At 48.5% G+C, this 27,378-nt stretch overlaps 1 protein-coding gene across 3 annotated transcripts in view; it reads right to left on the bottom strand.

The window, feature by feature from the left end:
• Positions 1-474: 474 nt before the first annotated feature.
• Positions 475-27,378, bottom strand: part of CCDC63 (coiled-coil domain containing 63) — a 40,624-nt gene continuing 13,720 nt past the window's right edge. For all 3 annotated transcript variants that reach the window (XM_012782339.3, XM_075996556.1, XM_075996557.1), the window contains exons 5-12: positions 23,960-24,079; positions 21,177-21,358; positions 18,986-19,167; positions 15,377-15,597; positions 9,411-9,485; positions 4,993-5,185; positions 1,872-2,075; positions 475-669 (exon numbers count right to left, since the gene is read on the bottom strand). In XM_012782339.3, the coding sequence (XP_012637793.2) occupies positions 524-669; positions 1,872-2,075; positions 4,993-5,185; positions 9,411-9,485; positions 15,377-15,597; positions 18,986-19,167; positions 21,177-21,358; positions 23,960-24,079 (1,323 nt within the window). In that variant the 3' untranslated portion in view covers positions 475-523. The remainder of the gene's footprint in view (positions 670-1,871; positions 2,076-4,992; positions 5,186-9,410; positions 9,486-15,376; positions 15,598-18,985; positions 19,168-21,176; positions 21,359-23,959; positions 24,080-27,378) is intronic.

The following is a 27,378-nucleotide window of genomic DNA, read 5'->3' as shown; positions in this document are numbered from 1 at the left end:
GACCCCAGATAACCCCCACCCCACAATGGCCTGCAGCCTCCATTCGCTCCAGGGACGGCCTGGCCCGAACCCCATACCTGGGGCTCCTGGGGAGGCTGAGTCAGGACGCTGGCCAAGGGCCGCCTGTGGTTCAGGGCGAGACACTTCCGTGGTGACACGCTCGCCCTCAGAAGACAGACACACACAAGTGCAGACACAGAGACACACACGGAGCCTCCGCGGCGCCCCTGCCCGTGCCTGCCACGCCCCCACGTGGCTCTGGGGCCGCAGGGCAATACCTTGGCTCCCACGTGGGCCCTGCTCCCTGCGCGTCCCTGCTTCTCGGGTGGCCCCTGGTGAGGGGTGACCGGTGTGGCCCCCACGCAATCTGTGTCCCCCGTGCCCGTGTTGAGCCCCCCTCCTCCTCCCAGCCACTGCAGGCGCTCCGCACCCCACGGCTCCTGGCACCGAGCGTGGAAAGGCGCTGTGCTTGCGAACAAAACATTTATTCTTTCCGGTTATGGTACAAATGCGGCCCGTCACCTCACATCGTCAGCCTCTTCCTGGTCCTGCTGTCGTCCGCCTTCTCCGGCACACTTTCCAAGCGCATGTCCTTATTCCGGGCCTCTCTCAGGAGCAGATTTTCCAGCACGAGCTGCCGAAGGCTGCTGTGGTCCAGCGGATAATCAACTGCACCAAGACAAGCTCTGTGTGAGGACTTGGGATCTCAGACCTGGCCCCGGGGCTGCCTTCCCAGGGACTGGGTCTCTTTGCCTTACTCCTGGCTGCCCGAGGCCAGGATGTCCGAGCCTGCTTTGATGTCGCTGCGTAGCAGTCCTTTCTCCCAGAAAAGGAAGTGAAGGATGTTTGGTTTAATATCAAGGACACAGGGCCCATGTACAGTTGTTTAGGGTGTGCACTGCACAAGGACACCTAGAGGTGAATAGATGGGCTGAAATCTAGCCCCCACTTGACTGTGAAGTCATGTCTACCCAGAGGAGACCCCTTTTCCTAAGCTACCCAGAAGTGGCACCTCTTCTAATTCACACCTACAGGCCACAGGGGCTAGGGGGCTATAGGAGAACACAGTGTTTACCTTGAACAGAAGTGAGGGTGTTATCTGCAAGTTCCTGATCCTGTGAGGACAGCTTTCCCAGCACCTGTGTCCCACCCCACCCCCAGCCCTGCCCTTTTAGGAAACTCCAAAGGGCCAAGGAGTCATGCTAAGGTATGTGACATCTGACTTAGCTTTCAAACCCATGTGTGGTGGGGGTCTGCTCCCTCCATCCTGAGCACCCCTGAAATGCTGCAGTGGCATCATCACAGCTCACTGCAACCCCAAACTGGGTGCAAGTGATCCTCCTGCCTCAGCTTCCCAAGTAGCTGGGACTACAGGCAAATGCCACCATGCCCGGCTAATGTTTCTATTTTTAGTAGAGATGGGGTCTCACTCTTCTTCAGGCTGGTCTCCAACTCCTGAGCTCAAGCAATCCTCCTGACTCAGCCTCCCAGAGTGCTGGGATTACAGGCATGAGCCACCGCGCCCGGCCTTAAGGTTCCTTTAAAATTATTAAAAAGCAGTTATGATCTTTAAGAAAATACACAGGATAACTAAACTCTGGGATCTGGGGCCAGGTCACTGTTGCACTATAGGAAACAGAGTCTGCAAGCGAAGGATGTCAAGTGGCCACAGCCAAGACGGCACCCAAGGGAAATGACAGGCCCATGAGGGCTCATCAAGTCAGGGAAACTGAGGCCCAACACTGCAGCCATCTCAGGCACCTGGACACAGCATCCCCGGCCCTAAAGGCACAAGTTTTCTGGGAATCTCAACCCAGAGACCTGTACCAATGCGGGGGGCCGGGGGTGGGGGAAAGAGAGAGAGAACTCACCATCATCCAACCTGTCACTGAAGGGGTCGGCCCCAAGAATGGGCGGGATGACCTTGATGGATTCTGGGGGCTTGAGGAGGGCAGAGCCGCCCCAGAAGGGGTTGACGAAGGGCGTCATGATATTGGTCTCAGGCCTGTCCGTGTCTAGGATCCGCCTGTAGGACTCTAACACCAGCAGGTCGTTGGTCTTCTTTTCAATGATGGCTGGAAAACAAGAGGCAGGACCAGGATGGCTGCCCAGAGACCAGTTCCTGGGGGTGCTGCCCCCCCACTGGACAGGATGGGAAGGACAGGAGTGCGGGGGAAGGTCACAGGCTCCAACAAGGACATGGGCTTTCTCCTGGCTGCTTTGCACGGGACATTCTCATGGAGACGTCTCCCTTAGAGGGTGAAATGTGGTTCTCTTGGGAGGCAAAAATCTGACTCCTAATGTATCAAGCACAGGTTTATATACAGGACATAAACAGACACACGTTATATCCATGGGATTAAAATGTTGTGAGAAGGGACAATCAGGAAAAGAATAGAAAGGCTTCTTGAGGGAGGAGGGTGACAGTGAAAAGAAGGTTGAGAAACACTGGGTGACACTGAAAATTGGGAGCTGGGGACAGCCCAGCCCTACACTACTATACTGGCTTTTCCCTAAAGCCCTCTGTCTCAGGCCTCCAGGTCTTTGTTCATGCTGTTCCTTAGTCCTAGAATGCCCTTCCCTACACCCTTGTCCCAGTAACCCCTATTGGTATTTTAAGCCTTAAGTCAGGTGTCGGGCCTGCAGGGATGTTTCCCTGATCTGCCTTCTTCGGGAAAGCTGCCCTCCCCACTGTGTTTCCATAGCCCCAAGCAGTCACCAGACTCATTCATTCATGCATGCATGCATGCATCTATTCACAAATGATTAGCCATGCATTGTGCTAGATGCCAAGGATGCAATGCCAGAAAAACAAAACTATGACAATAACAGCAACAAAGACACTGTCCTGGCCCCAACGAAGCTTTGGTGTGTACGGAGGGAAGGAGAGAAAGGCAAGTTAAACCAGCGAGCAGATAAATACAGGCATCCCTCACCACCCTGATGTTCATTTCTGAATTCCACAACTACTGGATTCGGATTTTCTAAACAAAATAAACCTCAGACTATCCAACTGTTGCCATTCTATCTAAACATCAGGACAAGAATATTTGCATGTGAAACTTGCTATCGGATCTCAGGAACCTCATGGACTCAGGCAGTGAAAGCTATCAGCAAAGAGACAAATGATAGGACAGCTATGAGAAACAGCTTCAGATGGGGCGGAGGAAGGAGGCCATGCTGGAGAGAGGATGATGAAACTGAGATCTGAGAACAAGGAGGAACTAACTGGGGCATGAGACAAGTCTTCCAGGAACAGCCTGTGCAAAGACCCTGAGGCGGGAATGAGATGTGGCAGCAGCGAGGAAGACTGGAAGACAGACAGGAGAACAGTGTGGTTAGAGGTGGTGAGCATGGAAGGGACAGCAGGGCTAGAGGAGATGAGCAATGTTAGCAGAGGCCAGGTGACAAAGAATCTGACGGGCTGTGTGCAGAAAGAGTTAACGTGGCAGGGCTGAGGCTCTGTCTGCTCTGAAAGGTCGCTGACCAGGTTGGCCCTTGGCTGGCATTTGGGAACTTGGATTCCAGGAGGTTTCCCACCAACCATCAACTGATAAGGGGCTCACCATGCCGAAACTGTTTGCACAAATGATGTGGTTTATCGTGTAGTCTATGTAAAACACCTCGTTCCCCCTTTCCCTTTTCTGATGTTGCTTTCATGGTGATAAATCACAGCCATGAGTACAACTCTATGCTGAGTCCTGAGGTCCTCCTAGCAAATCACTCAATGTGGTGGGAGGATTGTGGGGTGTTTTGGGAACCTCCCAAATACAGATGGTTTAATTCTAAGAGCAACAGAAGCCCTTCATTTCAAACTGTCATGATTTGTGTAGATGTACCCTTCCTTCTCCACTCTGAGCTGAGGGTCTATGCCTAGAAATGTGTGTGATGGTCTACATGCCAGGCACTGCTCTGAACACTTTATTTCTTCATTTCCAATCTGCGTGCCTTTATTTCTTTTTCTTGCCTTATTGCATTAGCTAGGATCGCCACTACACCGTTAAATAAGCATGGTAACAGCAGACATCCCTGCCTCATTCCTGATCTCAGGAGGAAAATGTCCAGCTTCCCACCATAAAGTAGGAGGTTAGTTGCAGCCAGCCTGCCTGCCTGCCTGCCTGCCTGCCTGCCTGCCTGCCTGCCTTCCTTCCTTCCTTCCTTCCTTCCTTCCTTCCTTCCTTCCTTTCTTTTTTTTTTTGAGACAGAGTCTTACTGTGTTGCCCGGGCTAGAGTGCCGTGGCATCAGCCTAGCTCACAGCAACCTCAAACTCCTGGGCTCAAGCGATCCTCCTGCCTCAGCCTCCTGAATAGCTGGAACTACAGGCACGCGCCACTGCGTCCAGCTAATTTTTTCTATTTTTAGTTGTTTGGCTAATTTCTTTCTATTTATAGTAGAGACGGGGTCTCACTCTCGCTCAGGCAGGTCTCGAACTCCTGAGCTCAAGCAATCTTCCCGCCTTGGCCTCCCAAAGTGCTCGGATTACAGGCGTGAGCCACCGCACATGGCTGCTGCAGCCTTTTTGTTGTTGTTTTTGTAGACACCCTTTATCAAGTTGAGAAAGTTTCCTTCTAGTTCTAGTTTGTTAAGGGTTTTTTAAACATCATAAATGGATGCTGAATTTTATTAAATGCTTCTTCATCTACTGAGCTGATCATACAGTTTTTCTGTAAGAACTATTCCTTTAGTTAATCCTCCCACTAATATTATGATGTGGATTCTAGGTTTACACCTTATTTTTTTTAACCAAAAGCATCAAAAGAGACCCAGGTTTTTTTAGATGAAAAAACTGAAGCACAGAGAGGTTCAGAAACTTCCCCAAGGCCCCACAGCTAGCAAAGGTAGGACCAGGATTCACACCCAGGCAGGTGGGCCTCGGTGCCGCACACGTCACCACCAGGCTCACTACCTCCAAAAGAACAAGTCCTCATGCCTGGTCACAGAAAGCTCTGGAAATGGCTCCCAAGAGTCCAACAGGCCCCAGCGTGACTCACCAAAATACTGAGGAAGGTTGATGTCAGTGATTTTCCCCGTCTCCCCTAACTGCACCAGGATCTTGGTGGCGTCACAGTTTATCTTCTTAAACAGATGCTCCACTAAGTTCTTGAGTTGCTCCAGGGTCTTGTTGATCTCCTGGCATTTGGTCTCGTGCTGGTCTGCCTCTTCCGTGGTCTTCTTTAGTTTCTCCTGGTGGCAGAACCCAGTTCCCAGTGCGGTCAGCCTCCCAGGAGGATGTTCAGGGGAAAGGGGCTCAGAGGACCCTCAGGGGCCAGGTTTTCAAACCCCTCAGGGGGCATGAGATCCATCCCATGGACTTCCATCATGTGTTTTAAACATTGAAATAAAATAGAACAGTAAAGAAAGGGAGAGAAATACTAGTGTGCATTAAGGGCCACAAGGATAAATGTTTAATGGAAGTTTTGTTTCACTTACATAGATGTATGTGTATCTACATGTGTCCTAGATCATGGTATTTTAAAAAAACTATTTGTTTTTTGAGACAGAGTCTCGCTTTTGTTGCCCAGGCTAGAGTGAGTGCCGTGGCATCAGCCTAGCTCACAGCAACCTCAAACTCCTGGTCTCCGGCAATCCTCCTGCCTCAGCCTCCCGAGTAGCTAGGACTACAGGCATGTGCCACCATGCCCGGCTAATTTTATATATATTAGTTGGCCAATTAATTTCTTTCTATTTATAGTAGAGACGGGGTCTCACTCTTGCTCAGGGTGGTTTCGAACTCCTGACCTCGAGCAATCCGCCCGCCTCGGCCTCCCAGAGTGCTAGGATTACAGGCTTGAGCCACCACACCCGGCCTGACTCATTTTTTTAAAGCCCACAGAAATAGATACATTGCCATCTACTACATACAAATATATATGTGTGTGCATATTTATATATATTATCTAATCAAATTAAAGTTTCACAAATTAATATTATATATATTTCTTTTTTTTATAGATAGAGTCTCACTCTGTTGCCCAGGCTAGAGTGCAGTGGCATCATCATAGCTCCCTGCAGCCTTGAACTCCTGGGCTCAAGCGATCCTCCTGTCTCAGCCTCCTGAGTAGCTGGGACTACAGGCACCACCAGCACACCAGCTAATTTTTTTCATTTCTTATAGAGATGGGGTTGAGAGTATCTCGCTATCTTGCCCAGGCTGGTCTTTAACTCCTGGCCTCAAGCGATCCACCTGCCTCGGCCTCCCAAAGTGCGGAGATCACGAGCATGGGCCTCTGTGCCTGGCCTATCAGCTCACTGCTTGTGAGCGCTGGCTGCCATCCCATTAGCTGATTTCGCCACCCCCAGTTTACAACGCATTGCCCTGGCGCAGCGGTTCTCAAAGTGTGGGGACCCGAGCGGTCAGCCCCGCCCAGGCCCCCACTTCACTGAAGAAAGCCCACTCCCAGGCACACAGCCAGCAGACAGAAGAAGTAGGTTTGGACTCGGTCTCTCAGCCACATCAGGAGGCTTCCTCTGCCCAGCTGCTGGGATGTTCTCTTCCCAGAGCTGCCCTCTGTGAAGATGCATTAAAAGATCACGCAGGTTTTTCTTTTTAGTCACAGTATTAATTTTTAAAAAAAAAAAAAAAAGGTCCCTGTCAACCTTATGTGGTGACACATGTCCAGCTCCCAGAATATTCCAGGGACTTAACACGAATCATCTCATCTAGGCCTCACAACTGGCCCAGGCCTCCGATGACGAATATTGAAGCCAGAGAAGAAAAGTGAACTTGTGCTTAGCTTCTCTGTACTGAGCTCATCTAAGGACCTGACCTTGAACTCAGCTCTACTTGAGCAATGATTTAGTAACAAAATCACGGTGATTTGAGGTTTTCTGACTTACAAGATAAATGATAATTTTGCTCTCTGTGCTGCAGCATGCCAGGTGTGTACATGCATGATTTTATTATTTATTTATTTATTTATTTATTGAGACAGAGTCTTGCTTTGTTGCCCAGGCTAGAGTGAGTGCCATAGTGTCAGCCTAGCTCACAGCAACCTCAATCTCCTGGGCTCAAGCAATCCTCCTGCCTCAGCCTCCCAAGTAGCTGGGACTACAGGCACACGCCACCATGCCCAGCTCATTTTTTTCTGTATATATTAGTTGGCCAATTAATTTCTTTCTATTTATAGTAGAGACGGGGTCTTGCTCTTGCTCAGGCTGGTTTCGAACTCCTGACCTCGAGCAATCTACCCACCTTGGCCCCCCAGAGTGCTAGGATTACAGGCGTGAGCCACCACTCCCCGCCTCATGCATGATTTTATTCAACTTTTGCAGTCCTAGGAAACAGGCACGATGATATCCTTATTTTATAGAGGGGGAAACTGAGGCTCAGAGAGGCTAAGTTAGTATCTCAAAGTCACACAGCTAGGAAGTGACTTTTGTGACAGTCATACCCAGCCTCCTGGGGCCTGGCTTCTTAACTCCTACGCAAAACCCTCTCATCATGGGAGCGGTCCCACCACTTCTCCCAGTGGGCAGGCGATGACGAAATGGGAGGTGTAGATGGGGCTGCCGGGATAGAGCAAGTGGAAGCGATCTTTAACATGGGGTAAGAAACATCTGTGAGCCCATTGCTAGTGAGACAAATTCTCCTGCTTAGAGTATTTGCATTTGGAAAGAAGCCCCAAAAGTCATGCCAAACCAAGGAAACAAAAAGCTAATGGGGGACTTCAGGCAGAGGTTGGGGGGATGCTTGAGGTTGCCTGGGCAGCCTCTCCCACACCCCAAGATGTAGACAGCAGCACCGGTCTTAACCCCAACAAGAATCTGGACTCGGGGCAGTCCCCTGCGACCACGTGGGACCCCAAGCATGTGCCCAACTTCGGGAGGGTCACCATGGCCCTGGCCCCTGCCTGGAAGTCTGTAAGCCCCGCCCCTGATTCCTGCGACGTGTCTCTCTGAGCCGGAGCCGGCAACGGGCAGTGTGTGCCATGGTGCTTTGCTGCCATCCAGTGGCCAAACAGAGAATGACAACGCCACCCCAGTTTACCAGGTGCAGGCCAAGGACAGAAATAAGCCACAAACAGGGGAAGGGAAATGACCCAGGAGCGCAGTTCCTGGGCCAGGAACTACTGGATTAGAACAGGGCTTTGCAGTCAAACTCTCTGAGTTCGTATCTTTGTCAGATATTTGCTATCCATATCCCCCTTTGTGCCTTAATAAACCCTGATTTTATTTATGGTGACAATGTGACCAGCTGAAAGTTACATTTCCAAACTTCTCTTGCAACAGAGATGGCCAATGAGATATAAATACAGAAGTCACTGGCCGCAACTTCTGGGAAACACCTTTTAAGCTGGCTGACTTAGCAAGATCTTTTCCCCCTGCCCCGCTTTGCTCCTGTCTGGAATGTATATGTGATGTCTGGACCACCTGTGAGCCCATTGCTAGTAAGACAAATTCTCTTATGACCCAGTGGCTTATTTCTGTCCTTGGCACCTGCACCTGGTAGACAGGGATGTGGTGTAAAACTCTGTTTGGCCACTGGGTGGCAGCAAAGCACCATGGCACACACTGCCTGTTGTGGGCTCAGGCTCAGAGAGACACTTGGCAGGAATCGTGGGGGCGGGGCTTACAGACTTCCAGGTGGGGTCCAGGTCCATGGAGACCCTCCCGAAGTTGGGCACATGCTTGGGGCCCCACGTGGTCCCGGGGGCAGCTACAATGCAACAATCAGGCACCTTGGACTATCAGCCACACACTAAGGGTGGCAAAACAGAAAAATAGATGCCACCTGGGCCACTGAGGACATCAGGAAAGCACCATAGCAGCCCTGAAGTATCTATTCTCAGACTTATTTCTTAAAGTAATTAAAATTCTGTCTTGCTTAGGCCACTGTCATTTCAGGTTCCTGTTATTAGCAGCTGAATATAATTCAAAGCTCATATAAAATCCCAGCTCCTTGATGTTGGCCACATGACTTTCTCTGTGTGAACTTAGTTTCCTCATCTGTGAAATGGGCAGATCAATACACCTGCCTCGCAGGGTGGCTGTGAGGATTCCATGAGATGCTGCAAGCAAAGCACTTAGCCCAGAACCTAGTACATCGTAATTGCTCAAGAGATGTTTGCACTTGCTCTTACTGATTGAGACATAGCTGGGACAAGGGGGAGAGAAAAAGAGAGGCTGAGGCAGAGATCTGTCTGGAAGAAGCCTGTCGGGGGTGAAATTGCAGGCCCAGCAGCCTGGGCCAGACTCCCTGAAATGGGGGCAGGGGTCTAGGGACAAAATTCTGCAGCAATACCGGTAGCAGAGGCTGCCTGTGACAAAGGGTCGGGACACCTCTGGATGTGACTCAGGCCAGTCTCAGTCATGGGGCAGACATCTTCCTACCCTGAGAACCGGCTGACAGATGCCCGATGACAGACGGAGAGGAGGCCCCTGCGTCCCTCCCTCCGCACCCTGGCCTCACCTCCAGCTGTCTCAGGGCAGAGCGGCCACCATCGTGGGACGACTGCTGTCGCGATCGCAGGCCAATGATCTCGTTCTGCCAGGGAGAGAGTCAGAATGTGAAGAAAAGCAAGGGTGCCCCTGCCCCGCCACGCCTAAAAACAGTCTGCGCCCCGAGGAGTTGATGAGGATTTCAATTCTCTGTTTCAGGGAGCCCCAGACCCTGGGCCCCTCTTATGCCCGTGGGGGTTCTTTCTAGTGTTTCTTAATTAAAAGGAGGGTGAGGGGGTGGTAGGGGGGTTGTTTCCTTCCTGGCAAACTGTCTAGAACAGTGCGGGCAATACAGCTTTTCTCCGTTGGTGGCAATGTCCTATCTGCCCTGCAGTCACTGGCCACACGTGGGTGCTGAACACTTGGAATTGGGTTTAATTTCAATTAACTTAAGTACCGACAGGTGCAGAGTGGCTGCAGCACAGGCTCGTGCGGCTCAGGAGTTCTCAAACTCTAGCAAGTCTCAGAATCACCTGGAAAATTGTGAAAACATGGATTGCTGAGCCCCACACCACGGGACTCTGATTCAGAAAGTCTGAGGTGGGGGCCTAGTTCCCAGGTGACCCCAATTTTCCTGTTCTGGAGACCACCTTCTGGGACCACTGGGCTTGAACGACACACACGCCCTTTGAGCGAGACCATCCCCAGGCATCTGTCCCATGGAAATAGGAGGACAAGTGGGCACAGATGGGGTCTGCATGCTGCCTGTTGTGTTACTGTTTATAAGGGTCCACAGTTAGGGACAATCCAGATGTCTGCTGATAGGAGATCAGTTAAACCAATGATGGTACATTCATAGGGGGAGGGGATAGGGGAAGATCTCAAATAAAAATGTGGCTAAAATGCAGATTCCTGGCCCTTCCACAGAGAATCTAGGACTGTAGGTATGAAACAGGGCCTGGGGGGTCTGAATTTTTTTTTTTTTTTTTTTTTTTTTTAGACAGAGTCTCACTTTGTTGCCCAGGCTAGAGTGAGTGCCGTGGCATCAGCCTAGCTCACAGCAACCTCAAACTCCTGGGCTCAAGCTATCCTGCTGCCTCAGCCTCCCGAGTAGCTGGAACTACAGGCATGCGCCACTATGCCCGGCTAATTTTTTGTATACATATTTTTAGTTGGTCAATTAGTTTCTTTCTATTTATAGTAGAGACGGGGGTCTCACTCAGGCTGGTTTCAAGCTCCTGACCTTGAGGGATCCACCCGCCTCAGCCTCCCAGAGTGCTAAGATTACAGGCATGAGCCACCGTGCCCGGCCGGGGGTCTGAATTTTTAAGAAGCATCTTATGATTCTACCTCAGGGCATCTGGCGTCCCCAGAAGCCATTAAAAGGAACATGGAAGATGTTGGGAGGTATCCATGGTAAATCAGCAAAAAAAAGCGTACGAAACACCATGAACTATTTAGTACGATCCTAGGACTATAAATAAGCATCTGGGTATCTGTGTGTGTGTGTGTGGGGGGGGGGTGCACGAGTGTATACATGTGTAAGTGCACGCTGCCTTCATCAATGTCACCAAAACGTTAATTATCTCCCAGTGGTGATGTCTTGGTGACTTTTACTTCTTTATATTTTTTCTGAATTGCCTATATTTTCCCACAGGTGTGTATTTGTTATCTTTCTAATTAGAATAAAATCATTTTATTTTGGAAAAAAATTAAATGAAGTGAGTCTTCCAATCTTTTCAGGAGGAAAACAAGCAAAAAAGAACCCTATCAAAAAGATTAAGCAATACGATCTCCAGGTGACAGGATTCTTCCTGATTTGGGGTTCCTACTTATATTTTTTCAGTGTTTTCCAAACTGTGTAAATAATGGATTCAGATGGTGCTGCTCCTCTGCCCAGAACTGTCCCATAGCCCCTGTCCCTCAGGGTAACTGCCAAAAACCCTTCTGGAAATGCACACCACATCCCTCACCTCTCAGACTTCATCTCCTCCCTCCCACCCTATGTCTCTCTCTCCACTCCTTGACCTGCATGCATTCTCGTGCCTCAGGACCTTTGCACTTGCTATTCCCGCTGCCTGGAACATTATTCCTCTGGACATCTGGGCAGCTCACTACTCCACCTGCAAGTTTGCTTAAATCTTAACTCCTCAACCGCCCATGTCCTCAAACAGCTCCAAACCCATCATACACTGTTCTACTTCATGTTTGTATCTGCACCACTTCTCGCTTTCTAATTTACTTTATAATTTATGTAATTATTAGGGTTGTTGTTTACTGTTTCTCCCTGCCAGGATATTAACAGAAGCTCCATGGGGGCTGAGCTTTTTGTCATTTTGCTCACTGCACATCACCCGTGTCTAGAACAGTGCCTGACACGTGGCAGGTTCCCCATAAATACTTGCCAGATTAACAAATAACCAAAAGAATGTTTTTTTCCAATCAGAACATACAAGTTTTTATGTACTATATGTGATGAGCACTATGTTAAGTTTTAAAAGCACAACCCAAAGTAAAGGTTAGAAAAAAACATTTCAAAATGTCACCTATGGGCCGGGCGCTGTGGCTCACGCCTGTAATCCTAGCTCTTGGGAGGCCGAGGCGGGCGGATTGCTCAAGGTCAGGAGTTCGAAACCAGCCTGAGCAAGAGCGAGACCCCGTCTCTACTATAAAATAGAAAGAAATTAATTGGCCAACTGATATATATATAAAAAATTAGCCGGGCATGGTGGCGCATGCCTGTAGTCCCAGCTACTCGGGAGGCTGAGGCAGAAGGATCACTCGAGCCCAGGAGTTTGAGGTTGCTGTGAGCTAGGCTGACGCCACGGCACTCACTCTAGCCTGGGCAACAAAGCGAGACTCTGTCTCAAAAAAAAAAAAAAAAAAAAAAAAAAAATGTCACCTATGATTGTCTCTGGGCAATGGGGGAAAATTCCTTTTATCCTTACATAGTTTCCAATTTTTCTTTAATGAGTGCCTCTTATTACTTTTTTTTTTTTTAACTAGATCTTCCCATTGGAAATCAGGGCTTTCCAGACTTATTCCATAGGCATTTGCGTTTCTACTAAAGCCCAAAAAAGGTACGGTTCTGTAACTTGAACAAAGAGCTTGGAAGCTGCTGTTCTGGCTCAAACATAAGCCCACAGATTGGGAAACTGAGGCCCAGAAAGGGCGCGGACCTGCCCCTCCCTCATCAGACACATTTGTCTAATGAGGAAGACATGTCATGTAGCTAAGGGAGAAGGTCCCCTTACAGGGAATGGGAAAAACCAAGACCTATTCTGGTTCAGGAACATTTTCTGGTTAGGTCGGAGAATTCAGCTGGCGCCCTCACAGCCCTGTGCCAAGGCTTGTCCTTGGCATCCCGTTGGGACCAGTGACCTCCTGGAAAATGAGAATTCAGCTCCAGCGCTTTGGCGCAAAGACCTTCCCTGCAATACCGCAGATGGCCACCGGAGGGCAGCGGTGGACCGCGCGAACCCGCCGCGCGAACTCGGGCCCACGGGGCTCCGCGGGCCTCGGGCACGGCACAGCCCGCGGGTGGCGGTGGACGGGGAGCCCGGGCCTGACCCGCCCACAGGGGCTCAGATGCCCGCGGGAATGTGGGCCGGAGTTGGCAGATCTGATTTTCCAAGAGAAACCAGAAATTCAGATTTTCATGTAGAATATCCTGATATTTACATGTTGGCAACACACAAATAAATGGGGGGAAGGGACGAGGATGGAGGAGAAAGAAGGCTGGATTCAGCTGTGACCTCCGACCCCAGCCATCTAGGCAGGGGTGAAGTCAGATGTTAGAGCCTAATCGTTTTTAATTAAAAAAAAAAAAAAAAAAAAAAAGCTTGTTTAGAACCTGGACCCAGTGAGGCAGAGGCTCCACAAGGGCAGGGAGACGGGGTCAGGACCGCCCCATGTCCTCTGCTTTATACTTTAGAGTTTCCGGATAACATCCGTTCAAACGAAAGTGCTTCGCAGCATTTATAGAGAAGCCTGGAAGCTCCCCCTCCAGTCCACACACGCGTGTCTTTCCACAGATGGGGAGACTGAGGCCGGGGCCGACACACGCGTCCTAACGCAGGGGGCAGCTGCCCGGCTGAGGGAGGAAAGGAGAGAGCACCCCACGGCGGCGAAGGGGAGGTCAAGGTCAGCCCCGCGGAGGAAGCACTTCCGGGGCCTCCTGCAGGGCGCAGGGGCATCCGGGACACTGGGAGCCGCCGCTGCGCGTGTCCTCTGGAACACTCCCCTTCAGGACGCGGACAGAGCGCAGCTCTCTGCCCCACCCCCCCACGCTGAGCGGGGATCCCCCACTTACTTCCGGATCCCCCCTCACCACCCCGGGACCTACAGGGCCCCTCGAGCTCTGGTTCCGGTTCCGGCTGGGCACAGCCAATGGGAGGCACCAGCTTGAAGGGTGGCAGGAGTGGCGGCTGGGGGCCTTCGCCCTCCCCCCTGGCGGCTCCCTCGTTTGGCCGCGTCCCTCCAGGGAGGGCACTGCAGCGAGGAGCCTGCAGCCTTCTCCACACACCTCTCTCCCGGTTCCAGAACCTTCTCCCACCCCTCACCCTTTGTGGGGCCCGCTTTTGCTGGTCCTGCTTGCGTCTCAATTTCCCTGGACCTTAGTAAACAGTCCTTTTTTAAAAAACTGCCCTCCATTTCCTCCTTTCGACTGTCCCATCTGTTTCCTGTGACAACCCCAACTGATAGAACCACCTTGATTGCTGCCATTGTCTCCTCCCACCTGGACTATTATTATCTATAAATATCTAGGATTATTTATTACGAGTTCTCTTGAAATCAGCCAGTTTTATTATTTTATGTTTATTATTCTGTGTTTACTGTTACTACTTATTACCCTAAGTAGCACCCATTAAATCACAAGTTTGCTCTGCAACCTGTATTTTTCCTGATACTCATTAAGATTAGTTGATCGCTAGTAAAGGAAAATGTTTTCGCCTATATTCTAGCTGCAATCGATTTGCATATGGCAAGCATACACTCCCCCCCCCCCATTTGGAAACAGTGACATATTGCAAAGCAGAGCTCCCCTTGTCATATAAACAGAGGACAGGGACCTCAGAGGAAGGAGTAATGAATCCCCAGAGGGGGTGACATTTGTGCTGGGTCAGGACTAATGAGCAGGATTTCATCAGTAGAGAAGGGTTGGGGACGGAGAGGTAACAACACCAGGAGAGCATCAGAGGAGGGAAATGCCTGGGACAGCTGGGACTGGCAGCTGGTGCCTTGGCTAGAGGGTGCCCAGGGGGTTATAATGTGACTTAAGCCTTCAAAGGCAGGTTTTTAAGCCAAAGTTTGAAAGGGTTTTGGGTGTCACACTTAGGAGTTTAGTCTCTTTTCTGGGCAGACAGTTCCAAAGGATGTTTGTTTCTGTTCTGGGGAGTATGTAGCCCAGGGAGCCAATTAAGTTTGGGAAATTATGGGTTCAACAACGGTAAACAGGTTTCTTTACTGCAGGACTTGTCAGAGCCTTTACTGTGCTCATATACATCAAGTCTCTCTCCAAGATGAGAATTCACCATCTCTCCTTTAATTCTAGGAAGCTATTGATTACCAGGGGGCCAAACTTTTAAGGCAAAGGGCCAGCTAGAAATATTTTTGGCTTTGCAGGTCTCTTGCATATTTCTCTTTTTCTCTCTTTCTCTTACAATACTTTAAAAATGTAAAAATCATTCTTAATTCATGGGCTGTACAAAAACAGCTAGGGGCTGTAGTTTACTGAACCATGGATTATAAAACATGCTATGGATTATAAATGTCACTGTTGGGGGTAGGGGAGACATGAACAGATTAAATGCACATATAAATTGAAAAGGTAATGTGTAGGGGAAGGCTGGGGGCATATAGCAGTGTTTGCCAAATGGATTTGACCTTGAGGCCCTTTTTTTCTGCAGAGTGTCTCATGGAGGCTTCTAAGGAGTCTGTTCTGGGAAAGGCTGCTGTCGTCACAGGGGGTCCCAGGGAAACAAGAGCTGCCCCCACCTGGATACTCTGGGTCTTCTTATGCATCATCTCCATGTCATTGTTGAGCTCCGTGACGTATGTGAACCGAGCAAAGTTCTTCTCCTCCTTGGCCAGAAATTCCTCAATGAGCTGGTTCAGGTTCCCGCTCTCAACCAGCTTCATCAGCCGGAGGTGGGCCACCTCGTAGCTCTCAAAACTCTCTCCCTTGCTCTTCTTGCCGCGCTTCTTTGCCTTGAGAGCTAGGGAAGGAAACACCAGCCACAGTGAGTTTCAAAAGGCAGCCCCTCGGACCCTTGCCAGGCAGCTAGGATGTGATCGATATGATGACATTATGCCTTGGGGAGTAGGCTCGATTTTTCCAGGAGATGGGCAGAAGCTACATTCATTCACAGATATTGAATTAAGCATTCATTACATGCCAGACACTGTGCTAGGCGCCACTGATACAAAAATCTCTGCCCCACGGAGCTTTTAGTGGGGGAATCCGATAAGAAGAAAGGAGGGGAGGGGAGGGGAGGGGAGGGGAGGAGAGGAAGATATCCAAGTAAACAGAAAAAGAAATCCAGTGATCACCATTGTGGCTGCAAGGGGACCATTACATGCTGTAATGGGGTTTCTGTTTTAGATGGGTATCACCTCTTTGAGGTGACAATGGAGGGGGATGAAGGTCAGAGAAGTGGCCAAGGAAGACCTGGGGGCAGAGGGCCTTTGGAAGGCTCAGAACTTGGCAAATTCAAACAATTAGAACCAAGAAAGTTCTCCGAGCTGCATTTTCTTCAGCCTGGACGCCTGCAACAGCCCCAACTCCCCTGAACCCACTCTCGTTTCTCTGATTCAGCCTCCATACAGCAGTTGGAAGGATCTTTCTAGGCACATCTGGCCACGTGACCCCTGCCACCTTACATGTTGTGGCTTCCCACTGTCCTTGGGATAAAGTTAAAGCTTCTCAGCATCATTTGAGACCCTTAGCAACTTGTTACGGCCAGACTGTCACTACTTTGCCTAAATCCAGTGATGATTTCCCGCCACACTAGGGTAACTGTTGTGCTCCGCAACACAATCTACAAGGTCCTATGTGACATGGCCCCTTCTCAGTCTCATCTCCTGCCACTCTCCTGCCAGCATCAACGCATTCTAGCCACACTGGCCTTCTCTCTTTCCAGAACACCACCCCATTCACACCTCAGGGCCTTTGCTCTTGCTGCACCCTCAGCCTGGGTTGCTCTTCTCCCCAGTCTGGTCCCTCGTGTCATTCAAGCCTCTGCCCGAGTGGCAGGCCCACCCCGACCACCTGGATGAAGCAGCCCCCTTCATTGTCCATCGGTTATTTTCTTCATCATGCTCAATGGTTCCCGAGATGTCAGATTCATGTCTGCATTTGCTTATTTCTTGTGTCCCCAGTAAGTCAACACTGGGAGGGCAGGACTCTGTCTTATTCCCCATTGTATCCCTCACAACTCACCCAGTTCCTGGCCCACAGTCAGAATAAAGCAATGGTCCTGCTGGAGTGGTCCCTGCTGTCTCTGTAGCTTCACCTCTGCACTCTGCTCTAGCCCATCCCCACCTCTTCTCCTTGTCTTTGCTAGTCCCTCTGCTGGGATGTCTCATTCCCACACAACTAGAGTCCTTTGGGTCACAGGCTGAATGTCCCTTCTTCAGAGACCTTCCTCATCTACTCTGTCTAAAAGCATTCCATCTCAGTCCCTTGTTTTCTCCCTCTGAAGGTTCTATCACAACTTGAAGTCTTTGCATTTGTCTATTTGCTTGTTTATTTTTTTCTAGGTCTCTGTATCTAGAATGGAAGCTCCAAGACATCAGAGCTAGCATTATCTTGGTCACTGCTGTCTCCAGCTCTCAGCGTGCTGCCAGCTTCAGGGTAAGGAACCATTAAAATTTGCTGAATGACTAGGAATGGATCCGCTGGATGGATGAATGAAGGGGTCGACAGGTTGCAGAGAATGTAGCCCCAAAGGATCACTTTGAGGGAAGCTTGAAGCAGGAAGAGGCTGGAGACAGGGAGACCCAGCAGAAGCAGCCAGGAGGAAGGCAGTGGGGACAATGCCAAGACTGAGGTGTGAGAAGAGGGAGAATGGATGTGAGATTCAAGAATCAAAAAGATGTAGAAAAAACAAAACTGGTGGAGTTGTGAAGCTGCTCACTGGATAGAGAGAGAAGACAGGACCTCTGGCTTTGGAAGGCAGACACATCTGGGATGGGGCCTGGGCCTGTTGCTTAAGTTGCCCTGCCCCTTGGCTTGGTCATATATCCACTCTGAGCTGCAGTGTCTCATCTGTAAATGGGGCATATTAATGATAATGTCTGCCTCTTAGAGTTGTGAGGACCAAATGGAAACCGTGCATACAAAGCACTTAGAATAGAAGCTTGCATGAGCTAGTGGCTCAGTAAATGGATGGAGAGATGGATGATTGAAGGATGGAAGGATGGCTGATGGATGGAAGAATAGGTGACTACATGACTAGACTGATGGACTAATGAATGGATTGATAAATGATTGAGTTAATGGAATGATGGAGGGATGAAAGGTCCAAAAGGATAAAAAGCTTGGATGGTTTTTGTTATTTTAGAGAGTAAGAGATGGGAGTTCCACAGCAACACACTTCTAGCAATGCTGGCCCAAATGATAAAGCAGGAAAAGGCAGCAGAGACAGAAAGTACAAATGTAGCCGCACAGAGGGGCTCACAGAAGAGCTCAGGTTTTTCAGTCTGTTCAGAAGAGAGTTAACATAGCAGGTCTGAGGTTGCTGTCTTTAGAAAGGCCTAGTTGTGAGGTTGACTCTTGTCAGGCATCCGGGAACTTGACTGGTAAACAGCTCCCTACACTGATATAGAACTTTCCCTGAGTGATAAGAGTGGTTCTCTGTGTCTGGGCTGTACAGACAGTGTGCTTTAGGCTGGACACCTGCTTTCCCTCTGGGAGTCTGGAATTTTGGTGTGGGCTGGACAGAGGATGCCTAAGTGACCAGCCCCCAGTAAGAATTTAGGGCACTGAGTCCCTACTGTACTCTCCTAGTGGACAACTCTTCATGCACATTGTCACAATTAGATGCTGGAGGAATTAAGAGTGTTCTGTGTGACTCCTCTTGGAAGCTTGTGCCTAGTTCCCTCTGGACTTCGCCCCATGCCCCTTTTCCCTGTGCTGTTTTGTCTTTGTGTCCTCTCACTGTGATACATCGTAGCCATGAGTGTGTCTATATGCTGAATCCTGTGGGTCCTCCTAGCAAATCATCAAACCTAGGGACGATCTCAGGAACCCCTGACACACAAGTCCCCCCCCCAAACCATAGGAGAGCCCAGACTGAGGACACATCCTACAGGTGAGGGTTGGCCCAGTTAAATTTGAATTTTGGACAAGGAATACAATTTTTAAAGTATCAACATGTCCCAATTATAGATAAAATATGAATAAATTTTTATTATAAGTCCCAAATATTATATAGGACATACCCTAAAAATTGATTGTTTATCTATAATTTAAATTTAACTAGGCATCTTGTGTTTTTATTTGTTAAATTTAGCAACCCTACTACAAGGAGACTTCGGCACCTTAGAGAGGGGGAGAGAGTGAGAGAGTGCAGGAACACCTGCTCGTGCACCTAGACCGTGTACCTTCTTCCTTTTTGGACTGCTCCTCGAATTCGGTGCGGTCATTCAGCTTGCAGAGCAGGAAGGATTTGAGCTTGGTCTCATGGGCGTAGAGACGTTCCAGCTCTCGGATCTCCAGGTTGTACTGTGAGATGTCCTTCTGCTGGCGGTCCTTCATGGCAGCCATTCGAGCCATGGCCTCCAGTCTGGAGGAGGGGATGCAGAACCTGAGTATTCAGAGCTTCCTCCTTCTCCTTCCTTCTCCCTGCCAATCAATAGAGACTTCCTGGCCAGGCGCGGTGGCTCGCGCCTGTAATCCTAGCACTCTGGGAGGCCGAGGCGGGTGGATCGCTCAAGGTCAGAAGTTTGAAACCAGCCTGAGCGAGACCCTGTCTCTACTAAAAATAGAAAGAAACTAATTGACCAACTAAATATATATATATATATATATATATATATATATATATATATATATATATATATATATATAATTAGCTGGGCATGGTGGCGCATGCCTGTAGTCCCAGCTACTCGGGAGGCTGAGGCAGGAGGATTGCTTGAGCCCAGGAGTTTGAGGTTGCTGTGAGCTAGGCTGATGCCATGGCACTCACTCTAGCCTGGGCAACAAAGTGAGACTCTGTCACAAAAAAAAAAAAAAAAAAAGAGAGAGAGAGAGACTTCCTATTGGCCAATGCCTGTCTTTCTTTTTTTTGAGAGACAGGGTCTCACTCTATCACCCAGGCTGGAGGGCAGTGGCATGATCATAGCTTACTGTAGCCTCAAATGCCTTGGCTTACTCCTCCCACATCAGCGTCCCAAGTAGCTGGGACTACAGCTAATTTTTTAATATTTTGTAGAGATAGGGTCTCATTATATTGCCCAGGCTGGTCTCAAACTCCTGGCCTAGAGTGATCCTCCCACCTCAGCTTCCCCAAGTGCTGGGATTACAGGTGTGAGCCACCCAGCCCACCTGACCATCACTTTTTTAATCATGAAGATTTCTGGGGGCAGAAAAACAATCCTCCTTACCTGAACAACAGGAGCTACCTGAACAACATAAGCTCTAGACCACCCCCGGGAAATTTTTCTATCATTATTTTCATTATCATCTTTATCACATCCTCACCACCATCACCATCACCACCATCACCATCACCACCATCACCATCATCTTCACCACCACCATCACCACCATTATCATCATCACCATCACCATCCTCACCACCACTATCATCATCATCACCACCACCATCATCATCATCATCACCACAACCACCATCATCATCACCACCACTATCATCATTACCACCACCATCACCACCATTATGATCATCACTATCACCATTGTCATCATCACCACCACTCTATCATCATTACCACCACCATCATCATCATCACCACCACCATCATCATCATCACCACCACCATCATCATCATCACCACTATCATCATTACCATCATCACCACCACCAACACCATCATCACCACCCCCATCATCCTTACCACCACCGTCATCATCACCACCATCACCATCATCTTCACCACCACCAACACCATCATCACTACCATCATCATCCTTACCACCACCATCATCTTCACCACTACCATCACCATCATCACCATCACCATCACCACTTATTAGTTGCTATGTCCCAGCACTCCCTTACATACATATATTATTTAATCCTCTCTGCCATCTAAAGAGACCCTACAACAACATAGTAGTGATGGAGGCAGGATTGAAACCCAGATCTGTCTGACCCTAAAACCCAGGCTCTTCGCAGCCAAACTATATGCCTTTTGTCCCCATGAGTGTGAAGCCAGGAGAGAACCAGACTGAGAAAGACCCCTTGGAGGAGGGGTCCCTGAGGACCCCTGGAAGAGATGGTATTGTATAGAGGTTTGAATCTCAGCTCCACGACATCCACCACTTAGCTGGATCTCAGGTAAGTACTTTAGCATCTCTAAGCCTCCCTGTCCTGACCTGTAAAATGGGTATCATAACCCCTAGGGCAAGTTGTGAAGGTTAAAATAATGCCCTGAGCCTCTAGCATCATACCTGGCACACAGTGCTCAGAATTATTACTATTACGATTATTACAATTTAAGGTTCCCCAACATAGAAGCACTGGGGGCAGAGGTGGCCCAGAGCAGGAAGCTAGATGCTTAGCAAGGGGCCAAGAGACATCACTTCCCGGGCCTGTCCCCAGCGCACCTCTGCTCGTAGGCCTGGGTAGATTGCTCGATAGCCGCTTGCATCGTTTTCTTCTGCATGGACATGCGCCGGTGCAGCTGCTGGTAGACGTTGTCGTAAGCAGCCTTCTCAAAGCGTAGGTCCTCAATCTCCTTCCGGAGCTTGGCGTTGGTGGTCAGCATCTTGTCAAATTGGACAGTGACCTGTTGGAAAGGCTGTGCTTCAAAACAAGGCTTATTCGTAGGGCATGAGACGAGCTTCCAGGAGGCAGCTGGAGGGCTGGAAGGCCTTCACCCCACCTCCCACCCCAGGGCCACAAGACAGTGGTCAGAGCACTGGGTGAGAGGCTGGAGTTGGCCACCAACCAATTTCTCAGCTACTTTTAGATCTAATGTCCAGGGGAGAGAGGAACAAGCTAAATGACACCATAGGAAATAACAAAATCCAATTGGAGAACTTCCTTTTTTTTTTTATTCTTTTTGAGACAGAGCCTCACTCTGTTGCCTAGGCTAGAGTGCCATAGTGTCATGACATTTCACCCTGAAATACTTTAGTTTGCATCTCTTAAAATTAAACCTTTTCTTTCATAATCACAAGATTGGTATCACACCTCACAAAATTAATAATATTTTCATAATGTTACCCAATACCAAGTCCATATTAAAATTTCTCTGGCTGGCCCAGAAATATCTTTTAAAGGTGAATCCAATCAAAGCTTACATAATTTTTATGTATCTTAAATGTCTTTAATCCAGAATAGTGGCTGTCTTCAAACCTATTGACTGTGTTACACTGGGGGGGAAAAAAGCAGAAGAATTTAGAAAAAAATTTAAAAAAACAAACAAACCAGAATAGTGACTGTCAGTTGGGGGTTGATTTTGCCTCCAAAGCGACATTGTTTGCAAAAGGAAATATTTTAGGTTGTCACAACTGGGCTGGAGGTGAGGGTGCTACTTGCGTCTAGTGGGTAGTAGTAGGTATTTAACAATCTACAACACAAAGCAAAGCCCCTCACCACAAGGAATTATCCAGCCCATATACCAATAGTGCTAAATTTGAGAAACTTCACAAAAATAGTCCCACCCCAATTTTTCTTATGCCATCAATTTGTTGAAGAGTCCAAGTCAGTTGTCCTGTAGAAAGTTCTACCTTTTGAGGGCCAGGTGTGGCGGCTCACACCTGCAATCCTAGCACTCTGCGAAGCGGAGGGAGGAGGATTGCTTGAGCTCAGGAGTTTGAGACTAGCCTGAGCAAGAGCGAGACCCCGTCTCTACTAAAAATAGAAAAATTAGCCGGGCATGGTGATGCATGTCTGTAGTCCCAGCTACTCGGGAGGCTGAGGCAGGAGGATCACTTTAGCCCAGGAGTTTGAGGTTGCTGTGAGCTACAATGACTCCACTGCACTCTAGCCTGGGCAACAGAGTGAGATTCTGTCCCCAAAAAAATAAATGACCAAAAGATGATGTTGTTGGTTACATTATTAGTGGGAATGTAGATTGTCACAGCTATAATAGAAAACAATATGGAGGTTTCTAAAGAAATTAAAAATAGAACTACCATACAACCCTGCAATCTTTCTTCTGGGCATACACCCACAATAAATGAAATCACCACCTCATACAGATATCTGCATTCCCATGTTCACTGCTGTATTATCCACCACAGCCAAGATTTGGAAACAACCTAAGTGTCCGCCGACATAGGAATAGATAAAGACATTGTCTGTATACACAATGGAATGTTATTCAGCCTTTAATAAAGGAAGTCCTGCCATTTGTCACAAGGTGGATGAACATGGAGGACATTATGCTAAGTGAAATAAGCTAAACAAAGACAGAAAAATATTACATGCTCTCACTTATATGTGGAATCTAAAAAAAACAAGTAAAATATACAGAGATAGAGAATAAGACAGAGGTTACCAGGAACGGGGGTCGGGGTGGGAGGAAGAAATCGGAAGATGTAGGTCCGAGAATACAAAGTAGCAGACAGGTAGGATGAACAAGTCTAGAGAGCTAATGTACAACATGAGGACAATGAGTAATAAAATTATACTGTGTCAAGAAAGAGATGTTTCCTTTTTGCTGGCAATTGCTCACATTGCGAGCTACTCAAGAATGAAGTCCACCCAGAGGAGAGATGGACAGAGATTATGTCCTAAAGACATGTCCGAAGCACCTGGATCCAGCTATGCCTGAAGGCCCCACTTCCTCCTCTGTATTTTCAGTTCTATGACCAATATAGTCCCTTTGTTTTTTTCTCTTTTTGTTTTTTGCTTAGGCCACTTTGCAATTTAGACAATCTTGGTTAATGCAAAAGTCACTGTAAATTGAGGGCAATCAGGAGCTGTCACTTTTCCCGTCCTCAAGTCATACACATCTGTGCCTTAGAGATCTTAGAGACGACATCGACAACAGAAAGACAGTAGCCATAATAGAGACATGAGAAGACTGCCACGGAGGAAGAAGGTCTAACTAATTCTGCCTGGTGACCTGTTTCTTGGAAACAAACAAGAATTTTTGAGACAGGGAACTGGGAGTAGGCATCCCAGGTGACGTGGGGGCTTGGGGAGAGGGCTCAGGGGACAACAGCATTTGCTAAGGTGGATGGGACAGCGTGGGTGGAGCAGGGTGGACGGTAAATTCTAAAGGCTTCCTGGTCTACATGTCCACCATGCGTTAACTTTCTCCTGAGCCGACCAGGGAAATGGGCACATTCTGCTAAACAGCTCAGCAGACACTGTTCTTAGTCTCAGCTCAGGCCGCAGAGCTGCTGGCAAAAGCTGCCGAGAACACCTTACGTACGAGATTCAAACGGGTTTCCAAAACATGGATCTGCTTCTGAAGTTTCTGGGGGTTGTTGGCCTCCTGCATTTTTAAGAAGATCTGTTTTTGGTTTGCGATTTTTTTTTCCATCTGAACGATCTGAAAAAGAGAAAGGGAGAAAGCCCAGCTGTGTTAACATCTGCACAGTACTCACGCTACATACAGCGCGCTCACTCAAGTGTGCAAAAACAAAACCTGCAGTGTTCTTTCTTTTCCTATAAATAGAATCTTCGCTTATCTCTGGGAGGCCTGCTCAAGTCAACTTAATCTTAGCCAGTTTGGGGTAAAATGAGGCAAGTTAGAGTTTTTGCTCTCACCTGTGCAGGTAAATTTTGCTCACATGTGGATATAAATTTTGTCTCCCTACACCTCTGGTTTCCAGCATAAATGACATTGTCCCCAAGGGATCATCTATAACCTTATGGTGTTTGGAGTTTGTGTGTGTGTGTGTGTGTGTGTGTGTTTGGCTGTTGCAATGATGAGGGCACTAGTGCCACTTAATATGTGGGTCATGAGATGCCACACACCCTGTGACATGTAGAACAGCACCAGACATCTAAGACTCACCCCCATCCCTTGTGACCTCCCAATGTCCCTCTGGGCATTATGTAGGTGAAAACCCTCTTTATAATTTCCTGTACCTAGAATAAAACTATCTTTTATATGTATACACCCATATTTTTCATTCATTTCTAATGGACACTGAATTATCCATGACTGTAGTCACTGCATAAATCAAGAGAAGATTATTCTTTGATTTGTTTGGAACTTTACCAAAAGTTGGTCACCATTCCAGAAATCATGTCACTAACACAACCCAGACCACGTTCTTTGGGTCGTGGATACAACAAGCCTGAATCAGCCTGCAGTGCGGCTGTGGGATCCTTGGCGATTTTATGTATTATTCCAGGTCTCTGATAACACCTTTTAGGCCAGGGGTTTGCGAACCACAGCCCATGGCCAAATCTGGCCCACTGCCTGCTTTTATAAATAAAGTTTTATTGGAACATGGCCACACCCATTTGTGGATATATTGTCTATGGCTGCCTTCCTGCTGCAAAGGCAGAGTTAAGTATTAATAGTGACAAAGGCCATGCGGCCGCAAAGCCAACATATTTACTATCTGGTCCTCTGCAGAGACAGTTTGCTGGCCCTGCTGTAGGTGAGTCAGACCAGAATGTTCACATATCAAAATAAAACTTTTAGTGCAAATAACTTTTATTTCTCCTTTATGTTATAATGAGGGCATCATATTGATTTAAAAGAATAAGTAAGGCTAAAGGATTCTACCTTCTGTGAATTTCATGGCAGCATTGTAAAGGGGTATTTATTTGCTGTTGAAAAAGGGTGTTGACAGATACAGTGTTACTGAGAGAGGCCAGGCATGAAGAGCTCATTCTAGAAGAGGCGATTAAACACAGGGCTACATGCAGGCCAAACAAATCCACGATGCTCAAGTCAGGAGAGGAGTTCCTTGAGGGATAGTTAATGGAAGGGGACTGAGGGAGCCGTCTCAGTGCTGCAGGACTCTATGTGGTGATCGTGGTGACGGTTGCGTGGGTGTACCCCCAAGTGAGGATTCATTTGAGCTGCACCCTGAAGATGTGTGCTCTTGACTGAGTAACATCTCAGTGGGAGGAAGACGGGAGGAAGAAAGAAAGGACAAGAATGGAGGGATAGGTGTAAGACCCACTGTCCTAAAGAGATCCACGCCTGGGCTCTGTGTTTGGGAGTTCAAAGTCTCTGGCTGGAAGCTGAGGGAAGGCTACTGGGTTGAGAGAGGTCAGGGTCCTTGTTGACCCCAAAGAAAGCAGTTTCGGGGAAAGCGCCATTGCTTCCATCACTCGGGGTGGAAGTGGAAACAGTGCCTTCCCTAGAAAGGGAAGCAGGGAAAGCAGACGAGGACTTCTAGAAACTTCTAGAAAGGGGAAAAGTAACTTGGAATTGCAGGAATGTTGTTTTGGGTTTTGTTTGCGCTTGGTTTTTAGGTTAAGATAAAGGAGGCAAGGAAAGGACGCCTTGGGAAGAGGGTGGCAGACGGGAGTGACAAGGGTGTCACCGATGGAGCGAGGGCTCCATCTAATGATGGGACGGGGATGAGGGAGGCTTCGCACAGGAGGGGCCTGGCCTTGCAGAAGGGCAGCAGGCAGCTCTCCCCCTGAGGCAGAGGGAGAGAAGCAGAGGAGGGAGGGATGCGAGGTCAAGCGAAGGGGAAGGTGTGGCTGCCACATCTTTGAAAGCAGGTGGAACAACACTGAGGTCACCCATGTCCAGAGGACTTCCTGTTAAGCAACAAACAAATAACCGAAATGCAATGTGGTGCCCTGGATTGGATCCTGGGACAGAAAAGGACATGAATGGAAAAAACTAGTGAAATCCCAACAAAGACTGGAGTTCAGGTAAAAATAACAACCATTTCTTAGTATTGGCGAATGTCCCACAGTATGGTGGGATGTTTACATTAGGGGAAGCCAGGTGAAGGTATGTGGACACTCTCTGTGCTATCTTTATAAATTTAAAAGTATTCCAAGATAAGAGGTTTCTTTAAAAAATTGATAAATAAGTATTGTTTTGGTCCAAGCATCTCCTGGTCGGATATTATGTTACTTGCAGCCAAAAGCATTTCTAACCGACACACCAGCCGCTTTGCCCCTTATGATAATTGACCCTGACTTCAAATAAGTGAAATACAACCGGCTGTGGCTGGCAGGAAAGAACCTTAGCATCTCTCCCCTCCCGTGTAACTCGAGCCCTGTCCTCCAGGCCCAAACGCTCCCCAGCCACTGCCCGGGGACCTCGCTCCTAGGTTTCTCCTACAAGTCACTTCCACATACTGCCCGCTGTGACAGAACCAGCCTGAAACGTTGCCTTAGTTGAACAGTTTCATCTAAAGAAAAGTGCCCTTCAAAGACTGGTGAGTACCAGATCCTAAGCGAGAGGTACTTTTCTTCTTAGGGTTTGAGCTGAGACTAAGCTCTGAGACTTTTTTTTTTGGAACCCTGGTGGATAAAGGCAGCAGGGGAATGGAGGGGACCCTGCTCTTTGAAGCAACCTGGCGTGTTCCTGTTTGTCTAGAGAAGGCGGCTTGAATTCGCCTTGGGGGACAGTCTGAAGCCCAAGTCCTGCTCTGGAACTGAGAAGTTCTGGATGAGGAAAGCTTAAGTGCTCAGTGTGGTGACGTATAAAGTTTATCAGCCACACAGAGGCCCGCTAGGAGCGAGAGGGCCCTGTGCAGAGTTTGGCGAATTCTGGGACCAGTTGCATCTAGGATCCTGTGTCGGCATCACTGAGTTTTAATTCTCTTCAGTTATCCCCAAGTCTTCAGAAAGTCCATACAGCACAGTCTCAGCTGTCACCAGGGGGACACTGAGAGAAAAATCTCTTCTAAGGTTTGCAAA

The sequence above is a fragment of the Microcebus murinus genome, chromosome 22 (genome assembly GCF_040939455.1).
Source record: "Microcebus murinus isolate Inina chromosome 22, M.murinus_Inina_mat1.0, whole genome shotgun sequence".
Classification (NCBI taxonomy): domain Eukaryota; kingdom Metazoa; phylum Chordata; class Mammalia; order Primates; family Cheirogaleidae; genus Microcebus; species Microcebus murinus.
The sequence above is the reverse complement of the archived record's forward strand: the minus strand, read 5'-3'. Positions and strand labels throughout refer to the sequence as shown.